The sequence below is a fragment of the Pyxicephalus adspersus genome, chromosome 4 (genome assembly GCF_032062135.1).
Source record: "Pyxicephalus adspersus chromosome 4, UCB_Pads_2.0, whole genome shotgun sequence".
Taxonomy (NCBI): Eukaryota; Metazoa; Chordata; class Amphibia; order Anura; family Pyxicephalidae; genus Pyxicephalus; species Pyxicephalus adspersus.
In genome coordinates this window covers 65,370,120-65,381,890 of record NC_092861.1, presented here as the reverse complement: position 1 = coordinate 65,381,890, position 11,771 = coordinate 65,370,120, and the positions used below count along the sequence as shown (strand labels likewise).

The window sequence follows — 11,771 nt, the reverse complement described above, 5'->3', positions numbered from 1 at the left end:
TAATATTTCCTGAAAGCTATCAGTTGCAAAAGTACTTTTTATCTAATCTAAAAGCACTATTTAATGAAAAGCATTATATGGTATATTCCTAGTTTTAGCATGATTAGTGTTATCCATATTCATTTTATATTGCTAAGTATATAAAGATACATATTTCCAGTTCCATCATGTCTAGTCTCTTATCTGTAAATATTTTCCTTCAATTTATGCCCAAGGTCAAGTAATATTTCACATCAAATAAATAGTTTCCAGAGTTTAGTGTCATTACAAAACATCTATTGTAAATCTAATTTGGCAGGTAAGCTCTTTTTTGCCTTTTGTTCTGTTTGTTTGAGAGTGGCTGTGAACACAGTACAGTATCATTTGACCATTTAAACATCTTTCTAGTACACTGTGCTCATGTATTAGACATAGCAGTGTTTTTTTTGTAACAATCATTACATAAAATGCTAGAAAAAGAGAAGCAATGTTTTTTTATTCTTTCCAGATCCACAGTATTGTAGATTTAGCTATAAATATAGTTTAGGCTGTATTTTTCTTTTTGGGGCTTCTGAATTTCATACCAGATGGTGACCTGAAGTGTTTTGAAATTGGAATGGACAATGAAACTAACACTGAAAAGGTAAGTCACAGTTTACATTTTAGTAAAATCATTCAATGTTTATTCAAAGCCTTTATGAGTTAAATATATAAAACATTTTACAATAAAACTCCCTTAATAGTAATATGTGCACTGGATTCTTACTTTAAGGTATTTATGACCTCATTGTAATATGTCCCCTGAAAGCTATCAGATGGATTATTGAATTTACTGAAACTAGATTCTTTGTGTTTATTATGTTTAAACCCTAAGGTGTTCTGCAAACATATATTATTGTTCACACAATGATGTGCAATTGTTTTGATGTCCACTCCATTTGCTACCTCATTTTAGATAACTAAAAAGTTAAGCCATGTTGCTAAGGGCTGAAGCAGAACAGTGACAAAACCAGGCAAAACCTGATGTAAGAAAAATATTGTAGTTGCTATTGCTTTCTAAAAATGGTAAGTGACTGCTTGTTATGATGCATCACTTGATTTAGGGTCCCTTTACACCTTTGTGTGGCTTTACTTCTACCACATTTACTGTCAATATGTCAAGTTAGAGTTAGACCATTCATTTTAAATGGACTTTAGATACTTTAGTTCACCATCAATTGGACCTGACTCTTTTTTTTGAAACACAGTGCACAATATACATTACCACATTACCATGTGATGTGCCTCAACATGAATGCAGTACATTAGGGTTCCATTAAAAATTAATCTACATTGTTGTGATTACCGCAATTCAATGGTATTAGTACTGACTGAAGCCCAACTCTGGCCTTCCAGATATCCAGTTATGTGACTTGCTGGGTCCTCTTTATATCTTCTTATGCAGTGGTTGTCTTTATTGATTCAGACAGCACCACATAAGTGTTACTGATCCATATTTTTCCAATAAATGTTTCTTTTTAAATTAAACATCAGCCTTACCTCTGTTTTGCACATTCCTTTTCTGTACTGAACTTACTTGCTTTGATTTCATTGCACTTACAATAGGCATTAAAAACCACAGCATGTCAAAAAGAGCCCACCTTCATTCTTGGCTGGAGAACATCCAGCATCATCTTGTTCACTTAGGCCTAACAGTTCCTAACCTTATCTAAGTATTTCTCTTTTTTTAAAATCATGGATGTTTCACTTGTCTTGTAGGAGTTAGCTAGGGTGGGTGGCATACAATAAAACCTACCTATACAGAGTGATTAGAAGGCGATACATTGACACAGAGTGATTTTTTAGTATTTTGTTCAGAATCTTTTTTTTCTAGGTTTCTCTCGTTTAAAATTGGGTGCGTCTTATAGGCCGGAGCGTCTTATACGCCGAAAAATACGGTAAATAGTCCATATAGAGAACTCTTCCCTATTATTCACTTTAAGATCATTACAAAGGACAAGAGGGCACTCTATGCGTCTGGAGGAAAAGAAGTTTAAGCCCTGAATAAGGAAGGGATTCTTCACTGTAGGGTCTGTGAAAATGTGGAATCGGCTCCCTCAGGAAGTAGTTTCAGGAACTACTATAGATTGCTTTAAGAAAGGGCTGGATGGTTTCTAGAAGCACAGAATATACAGTAACTGAGTATTAGAGTTTTAAAAAAAAGATAACACAGGGAACATCTGATTGCCTCATGGAATTAGGAAAGGATGTTTTTCCCCTTTTGGAGCAAATTGTACCAGGGTTTTTTTTGCCTTCCTTTGGATCTACTATGTCCATAGGGTTTTATGTCTGGGATATGTTTATTTCCCCAGTGGTTAACCTTGATGGACTTACCAGTATGTCTTTTTTCAACCTGATTTAGTATGTAACCATGTAATCCACAGCAAATAAATGTTTTGTCTTTAACTTTGGTTTGCTTGAAAAATTATACCTTGGTGATTTTAGGAACCAAGAAATACCGAAAATGATGAAGTGGATGGAAGTGTGATATCAAGATTTAGAAGAAGAAGAAGAGGAGTCAAGGTTACTGGAAAATACATGCCTCCTTTAGAATGGGAGAAAGTAAATGCATCCCATTCTGTGAGTTCTTTGAATAATTCCTACTTGGAAAAGGTATATGATGATATGGAAAACATTTTTCAGGTATCTGATATGTCTACTAAACTACTTCTCAAGGATGAAAGACAAATTCCTACGCAAACAGGTCACAGAGGAGATGACACACTTCAAACAGAACAAGAAAAACAAAGAATGGAATCAGTGGTATCTACACAACCATCTGACACCAAGAATGACGAGAATGTGCCTCAAGAAAAGATAAATGATAAGAAAACTGATGATAAAACTACATTAGAGAAATCTGGAAATGTTTTATTATATGGTTCAACAATACCCAAGGAGACATTGGAAGAGCTAAAAATGTTTCTTAAGGAGAGTCCAATAATTCATCAAAAAACCAAATATAATCCAAAAACCAGCACTACCACAACTCTGATACATCCTCCAAAACGTATAGAAAACAAAAGAGAAAAACCTGGCCTAACATTTGAAACATTTCGACCACATTTTGTAAAAGATATCCAGAAGCAACAATCAGCAAATGTAGAATCACAAAAAGAGGAGCAATTAATACAGCCTATACAACCCATACAGGCATTCAATGGAAACCAAACTCCCATACCTGATAAATTAGGTATTGCCAGTGAAGCCAAGTCTGAACCTCCAGCAACTGAGTTTACGGGTAAGGAATTGAATATATTTCAGCCCATGTACACGAAAATGTTTGTTTTATGTGTGTTTTTTTAAAATAAGTGGGCATAAAAACAACATTATAATCATAGCAGTTCATTTGAAGCAGTTCACATGAACTCTCATCCTCTCTCTAGTGCCCTGTAAAATATATATATTAAAAATAAATAAATGTGTAGCTGTAACAAACCTAGAAAACCATGAATGTTACTGTGAATATATAATTCAATTCATAATTTCTCTTGCTTAAAATAACATTAACATTATGATTCTCATACAACCCATTGCAAAGTTTCTTACAAATGAAATTGAAGCTTTTTAAATATGTCAGTAAAAAATGTAACAAAACAAATAAAAAGCCAAATATTAAGGAGGATAAAAAGGGTTAGTCATGACTCAACTAAAATAAGGGTGAATAATGGGTTAGAAAAGAAGACATTTTTTTGATCAAGTTTCCCTAAAGCCACAAACTTACTTTTTCATAGGTACCATCCAGCAAAGACAGGTCCAGAAATGTATCCCCCCCCCCTCCCAAAGCCACTACCTTCACCACTGACTCCATGGCAGACTCCTTGGCAATTTGTTTCGGGCATTGGATAACTGTTGATATATACAGTACTTCTGAACAAGTGCAAGAGTTACATTGTCCCTGACATTTTGCTTTTTATGTGGTGGTGCCATGTATAGAGCTAGGCTCTATACATTCATGTCTCTTCTGCCAAAAAACTTTTACTTCCTGGTGACTATTTTTTTAAATTTTTGGTCCCCTTTTACTGGACATCGTCTGCAGATTAAAGTTCATTCATTGTTTGACAGATAAATGAAACAGCAGATACAGAAGTAGCAATAATTTTATTTTCTATCACTCTACCGAAGTCTGAACCGTGTACATGCTGTACTTTATTTTTAGAGCCTGGAATTGCCAACAAGTGCAAAAAAATAAGCTACAGAGGTGCAGAAGAGCTGAATGTACTGCACTTACTTTGTACTTTAATGTAGTTCATCCACTAACTTTATCTGGTTAGGAACATCAATAATACACCACCAACAAAACTGTTTGTGTGGCATAAGTCTCAGTAAGAATATGATGGCAAAGTGGTCAGTTCTGAAATATTCTTAAGGAGTGAGTTTGCCTAATGATGTTCTGCAGGTTCCCAGACAGCTTATTACTTCTCTACTGCAGTACATACAATAATGAAGAATGGAGGAGGAAAAATTCTTAGGACAAATATTTGGAGGTACAGTGGAGGTGTCACTGATGGACAATTTTGAGGACTTTTTTTAAGGCTTAACATATTTTGCATCTATTTACTGGACATAGTCTGGAATGTTGGAACAATTTATACTGTGGTTGTGCACACTAAAATATATAATATCTTTTACTTAAACTAGAAGATTAAATACCAGTTGTGCATTTACTGGCAAACATAAAAGTTTGTAATTGCCATTTTATTATTCCATAGGTACTCTCAGATTTTAAAAAATATTTGATGTGTATGGGAAGATGTGGGAATGGTTTAGCAATTTTGTACACCCATTAGCCCTAAATGTACTTCTGAACTGTAAGCGTTTCTTCCTAACTAGTCAACATTTTAGTAAACTGGGCACACAGACTATGCACCATAAAAAGCATACAGGTAGCCCCTGAAAAAAGGACATCTGGCATAGGGACGACTCCTAGATTCGAAGGTGGCTTCCTTGCTCACTTGTGTGCAGGATGGAGGCTTGATGGGGGGAGGGGGGCTGTTTGCATGAGTTACAGAAGAAATCTGTTGCATTGTTTGACAGATAAATGAAACAGCAGATACAGAAGTAGCAATAATTTTATTTTCTATCACTCTACCGAAGTCTGAACCGTGTACATGCTGTACTTTATTTTTAGAGCCTGGAATTGCCAACAAGTGCAAAAAAATAAGCTACAGAGGTGCAGAAGAGCTGAATGTACTGCACTTACTTTGTACTTTAATGTAGTTCATCCACTAACTTTATCTGGTTAGGAACATCAATAATACACCACCAACAAAACTGTTTGTGTGGCATAAGTCTCAGTAAGAATATGATGGCAAAGTGGTCAGTTCTGAAATATTCTTAAGGAGTGAGTTTGCCTAATGATGTTCTGCAGGTTCCCAGACAGCTTATTACTTCTCTACTGCAGTACATACAATAATGAAGAATGGAGGAGGAAAAATTCTTAGGACAAATATTTGGAGGTACAGTGGAGGTGTCACTGATGGACAATTTTGAGGACTTTTTTTAAGGCTTAACATATTTTGCATCTATTTACTGGACATAGTCTGGAATGTTGGAACAATTTATACTGTGGTTGTGCACACTAAAATATATAATATCTTTTACTTAAACTAGAAGATTAAATACCAGTTGTGCATTTACTGGCAAACATAAAAGTTTGTAATTGCCATTTTATTATTCCATAGGTACTCTCAGATTTTAAAAAATATTTGATGTGTATGGGAAGATGTGGGAATGGTTTAGCAATTTTGTACACCCATTAGCCCTAAATGTACTTCTGAACTGTAAGCGTTTCTTCCTAACTAGTCAACATTTTAGTAAACTGGGCACACAGACTATGCACCATAAAAAGCATACAGGTAGCCCCTGAAAAAAGGACATCTGGCATAGGGACGACTCCTAGATTCGAAGGTGGCTTCCTTGCTCACTTGTGTGCAGGATGGAGGCTTGATGGGGGGAGGGGGGCTGTTTGCATGAGTTACAGAAGAAATCTGTTGTTAAGCTGAGGTTGTGGGTGATCTTAAGAGCTGAGGTGTAACATCTTGTAACTCTTTAATGACCAAGGCAAACTCTGCTGTTGTTTCTTTTTTCATATCAAAGCACACCATGCCCCAGAAGTTAATAAATGTCTAGGCTCTCTAAAGTTTTTTTTTTCTTTGTTTGTGATTAGCTCACAGAAAGGTTTTTATACAGTAACTGACACCATGCTGCCTAATAATATGTTGAGACAAATAATTGTCCTAATTGTTTTTATTAAAATATTGTACCTGTTCCGACTTACATACAAATTCAACTTAAGAATAAACCTACAGTCCCTATCTCATAAGTAACCTGGGGACTACCTGTAATTGCTCACTGGTTGGGGACACTTCTCATCATGTTGGGAAATCCCTGTAGACAATTATAGGCATTTCTCACACTTATACCTAGTCATTATCCCTTGTTGTAGCAAATGTTGTTCATGTCTATTGCATTACTTTTTTTTTAGATTACATACTTGCCAGGAGTAAAGAACCTGATCCTGGTGGTGAGGGAGTTCAGGATTCCTATAGGTCAAATACAATTGTTGAATGCCTTAGGCAGCAGATTACAAGAGAAGATATACGATTTGTTCGGTTTGAAGCTCCTGATCTGCATGGAATGTCAAGGTCAAAAACTATTCCTGCACGTTTTTTCCAGGTAAGCTTAAAAGTTATCTGAATGTTTTCAGATCTTTAGCTTAAAAGAAACTATTTAAATTAGTAATATGTACTTTAACACTGGGACTATATATATGTAGCTTCTACAAAGTCCTCTTTAAAAGTCAGTAAGGAATGTGGGATACCAGAACACTAACTCAGATCTAAAGGTAATCTAATTGTAATAATAGGTTCCCCAGATTAACTTTTGGTTGTGTCAGATACTTGTGCCTCCCCTTACCACAGCCTGTAGATCACACACAATATGAGGGGAGATATGTAGTGGTGGGAAGTAATGACGGTTTCAAAAGACAGAAGAAGATGGGTGAGCAAGTTTGAAAAAATGGGGTTTGACGAGGAAGACCATTCCAGAGTTGGGGCAGCTCTAGAAAAGTCCTGTAACCGTCCGTGTGATGAGGTTATGAGTGAGGAAGTCATTAGTAGGTCATCGGAGGAGCGCAGAGAACAGCTGGGGGAGTATTTTTTTACCAGGTCAGAAATGTAAGTGGGACAATAACTGTGGAGGGATTTTTAAGGCAAAGCACAGGAGCTTGAATTTGATTCTAAGGTGAAATGGAAGCCAGTAAAGAGAACTCCAAAGAGATGCAGCAGAAGGGGAGTGGTGGGTAGGATGGATGAGTCTGGCTGCAGCATTCATAATAGATTGTGGAGGAGAGAGTCGGGTTAGTGGAATACCACAGAGGAGGATGTTGGAGTAGTCCAGTCGAGAGATGATAAGATTGTGCATAAGGAGTTTGATGGTCTCTGGGGACAGGTAGGAGCGGATATTGGAGATGTTGTGCAGGTGAAAGCCACAGGACCTGGAAATGTTCTGAATATGGGGGGTAAATGAAAGGGCAGAATCAAAGGTGACACCAAGACAACGTGCCTGAGGGGAGGGACGAATATTGTTGTTAACAGTTAGGAATATGTCAGGGGGAGATTTGGAATTTGAAGGGGAGAAGATGATGAGTTCTGTTTTATCCAGGTTGTTTTTCAGGAATCGGTCAGACATCCATAATGATATGGCCGACAGGCAGCATGAGACCTTATCCAGGACTGGAGGAGACAGGTCAGGGGTGGACAGATAGATTTGATTGTCATCAGCATACAGATGGTATTGTAAGCCAAAGGAGGATATGAGACTACCGAGAGAAGAGGTGAACAGAGAAATGAGAACCGGTCCAAGGACTGACCCGTGGGGAACACTAACAGGGAAGAGAGTGGGAGAGGAGGAATTACCATTGGAAGGAACTTGAAAGGAGCGGTCAGACAGATAGGAAGCAAACCAACAGAGAGCAGTGTCACTGATATCAATGGAGTGCATGATTTGTATTAGAAGGGGGTGTCAAAAGCAGAGGAAAGGTCAAGGAGAAGGAGGAAGGAAAAGTTGCCTTGGGACTTAGCTCTGATGAGGTCATTGGCCACTTTAGTAAGGGGTGTTTTGGTGAAATGGGCAGCTCAAAAACCAGACTGGAGAGGGTCAAGGAGAGAGTTGGTGCTCAGGTAATCCGTGAGTCTTTTGTAGACAAGGCGTTCAAGAAGTTTGGAGACATATGGGAGAAAGGAGATATGACGGTAGCTAGAAGGTAGGGTGGGTTTAATGAGGGTTTCTTCATGATAGGGAGAATTATGGAGTGTTTGAAAGCGGAGGGGTATATACCAGTAGAAAGCCAGAGAGGTTGAATAGTTCGGTTAGGGCAGGGGCCACGGTGGAGGAATGGGCATAGAGTAGAATAGAGGGAATTGGGTCAAGCGGACAGGTAGTAGATGGAGATGATGAGAAAAGAGAGGAGACTTCATCCACAGTAACAGGGCTGAGAGAGCCTAGTGATGATTTACAGGTGGAAAGGGTGGATATGGTTGGAGTGGCTTGGTGAACAGATCATGTCTGATTGTGTCAATTTCTCTCTAAAGTAGGTGTTAATGTCTTGGGCAGTGAAGGTTGTTGTGGGAGGAGCAGGTGTGGGGTTTAGGAGGGAGTCAATTGTTGAGAAGAGGCTGCGTGGGTTGGAAGCTTGAGAGGAAATGACAGCGGAGAAGTAATTTTGCTTGGTGACAGTGAGATCAGTGTTAAATATATAAATAAATATATTGCTGTTGTTCTTCCCAACTCTAGGACAATACTTTTTTGGTTGCTTCTGATCCCAGCTAGTTTGTTGACTAGCCACTAGCTCAGTATCACAGTCCTGTCCAGGTTTGTGATAGTTGGTCCACCCAATATCTGTTTAATAAATATATTTCATCATTATTCATTTTTGATGAGTGCAACAAGCAATAATGTATATTAAACAGCTTTACAAACAATTTAAATAAAACATGTATTTCATACATATTGTAGGACAAAGCTGTGAACGGAATTTGTATGCCAAGAAATTATCTCGAAGTGACTTTGGACTCCAAAAACCATGAAGTAGACATCATTGGTCCTAAACCATTTCATAGTGATATTGTGTTGAAACCAGATTTGCAAACATTTCAGGTTCTACCATGGACTGAAAAAACTTCCAGAGTCATCTGTGACTCATTTACACTTTTGGGCAATCCTGTTCTTACTTCACCGAGATTTCTAGCCAAACGTTTACTTAGTCAGCTACAGGAAAGAGGATTTTTGTTAAGTTCTGCTTTCATATATGAATTTTGCATATTTGGAGTTGCCGAAATTATCAATTCAAAGACAATTTCATTTCCTGCTGCAACTTTACTGTCCGATCACCAGGTGTTCATGCAAGAACTCTTAGATGGGATGTATTACATTGGTGTGAACATTGAAAGTTTCTCATCTTCCAGTTCCCCTGGACAAATGGAGGTTTCATTTCTGTCTGAATATGGGTTAACTGCTGCTGACAATGCCTTCACTTTTAAAACTGGCATTAAAGAAGCAGCTAAAAAACAAGACTACATAGCAAGTTTTTATACTGACTCTGTAGGTTTTCATAGCTCTGGTGTTCTATCACACAGCCTATGGGATATTACTGGAAGCAAAAATGTATTTCACAGTGAATCTGATGAAGAATTTCTTACAGACATTGGGAAAAAATGGTTATCAGGTCTACTGCAGCACTCAGCTGCACTCAGTTGCCTGGTTGCTCCAGGAGTTGCATGCCGCAAACATTTCTTGAAGAATGGCAAAGACCCTCCAAACTGCATTTGTGCTACTTGGGGATTTGATAACAATACCTGCTCCTACAATATTAAGTCCCATGGTCGCAATGGAACTTATATAGAAAACATGTTGTGTTCAGCCACAGCCAACCCTTACTTAGTTTTAGCTGCCACAGTTGCTGCAGGCTTGGATGGCATCCGAAGAGGCCTTGATCTATTCGAAGAAACTAACAGCCATAAAAATGTTGCTGAACTGAAAGTACCCTTAATACCACTTAAACTAGAAGATGCCTTATCTGCCTTGGAAGAAGACACATGTATGAGAGAATCCTTGGGTGAACCATTTATTCACTATTTTATGACAATGAAACGTTTCGAATTAGAGATAGATGAGGGCGAAACAGAAAGAAACAAATTTTTGGAATATTTTGTATAAATTATTTAGAACATATGTAAAAAAAGTGAAATTTGCAAGGAACAAAATCTGGTTAGCAAACACTTTTTACTATTTTATATTTAGTGAGATGTTTAATGTGCTTTTAATGCCTGCTTCCCTTTTTCTCACAGACCATGTTCCTTAGTAAAGATAATGATAAAACAAAATAAATAAAATTATGATCAAAAGTTGGTATATGCAGTTCATTTGTGATATTTATGAATCATATTATAGGTGAACCTCTTCATAAACTTGTTTTAAAAACACACTGCAGAAGCTAAGCTAAAATACATATATTGCTAATTACACAAAAGGGTAATTTATTTAAGGAATAGAGATGGTTAAGATAGAAAAGCATGCGTGTCTTTTGAAAAGTGTAAAAATGTTCAAATTCACTGTTCACAAATTCATTGTTCACTTGTAAAACACTATTTTTTCTTGCATGTTATTGGAGAGAACGTAACTTCACATTATTTACTAAGCTTAAGAAACATTTTTCTAAACTAAACAAACATTTTTTTTGCTTGGTGAACAGCCTTTAGTAAATCAATCCCAATGTCGTAACATAGTGACACACATTAGAACATCATGGTATTGCACAGCATACTTTTAATTCTTTTCTATCTCATTATCTTATTTTTCAGTACCTTGATAACTTTTTTTTGCAGTTTGCATTTGCTGCATCAAGACACAATTAGGTTTATTCATTAAGGTAGATGTTGTTTATCCAGCAAAAGTAATGTTCTCCTAATTTAATAAATTAGATTAGATTAGAAAAAAAGTGAGTAAACATTATTATTAAAAAGAACCTTTTATTTTATGATACACAATTATACTTCATGCTCTGCCCACAGTGATGATCCTGCTATGTTAAAGATATAACACACTTGTATTTTTTTTTATTATTTACAAAATAATGGTCCCTTACGATAATATGAAAGAAAGATGCCATTCCAACTAACTAAGCATGATCTGCTAATTGACTAGCTGGAACACTACTTGCCAATGGCTTCCTATTCTTAACATCTGAAAGGTTTGTGAGTGTTTGTGAGAAATTACAGCTTCTTGACTTTGAACTGGACCACGTTACAACAATGTTAAAATAGAATATGCTCAACAATGGCTCACTTTGAAAATATATAGAAAAAATAATTTAAAAAATAGTGTGCACAAATCGCCACCGATAAACCTTTATCTGTCTCCACACTTCTACTTGGTAAACAGAAATGTGGAAGAGCCCAATGCCTATTAAGTACATATTCTTTGAGAAGATTGCCCCTCATTTTTGTGCAATTTGCTTAAAGCACCCCTCTTCCAATCTTAAAAAGCTGAAGGGATTTCACCAGTATGGCAGGTGGATGAAGATTTGCCAATACTCCAGCCATAGGGATTATGAGGTCAGCAGCCAGAAAATTATCATTATCTAAAATCACAACTCAAAGTTATCCAGCAATTAATCTTGTTAACCAGCAAAAGTATATGGGATTTATAAGTAAAAAAAACTAAAAAAAGTTCCATGCTACTGTTGTTAAAAT

General features: G+C 36.8%; 1 protein-coding gene across 2 annotated transcripts; it reads left to right on the top strand.

Moving 5' to 3' along the window:
• The first annotated feature begins 465 nt into the window (after nt 1-465).
• On the top strand, nt 466-10,429 carry LGSN (lengsin, lens protein with glutamine synthetase domain). 2 transcript variants are annotated; one of them, XM_072408474.1, is made up of 5 exons: nt 593-622; nt 935-1,044; nt 2,464-3,259; nt 6,506-6,696; nt 9,037-10,429. In XM_072408474.1, exons 2-5 carry the CDS (start codon nt 1,042-1,044, stop codon nt 10,234-10,236), a joined length of 2,190 nt encoding a protein of 729 aa, XP_072264575.1. In that variant the 5' UTR covers nt 593-622; nt 935-1,041; the 3' UTR covers nt 10,237-10,429. The 2 variants fall into 2 exon arrangements, with proteins under 2 accessions (XP_072264574.1, XP_072264575.1); XM_072408473.1 differs by lacking the exon at nt 935-1,044 and having other exon boundaries at nt 466-622.
• Nucleotides 10,430-11,771: the final 1,342 nt, after the last annotated feature.

Bases quoted from the DNA above. Each gene is read 5' to 3' on its own strand.
- LGSN (XM_072408473.1), top strand. From the start codon at position 596: ATGGACAATGAAACTAACACTGAAAAG. The intron at 3,260-6,505 runs GTAAGGAATTGA...CTTTTTTTTTAG, and splicing joins TCCAGCAACTGAGTTTACGG to ATTACATACTTGCCAGGAGT. The intron at 6,697-9,036 runs GTAAGCTTAAAA...TACATATTGTAG, and splicing joins TTCCTGCACGTTTTTTCCAG to GACAAAGCTGTGAACGGAAT.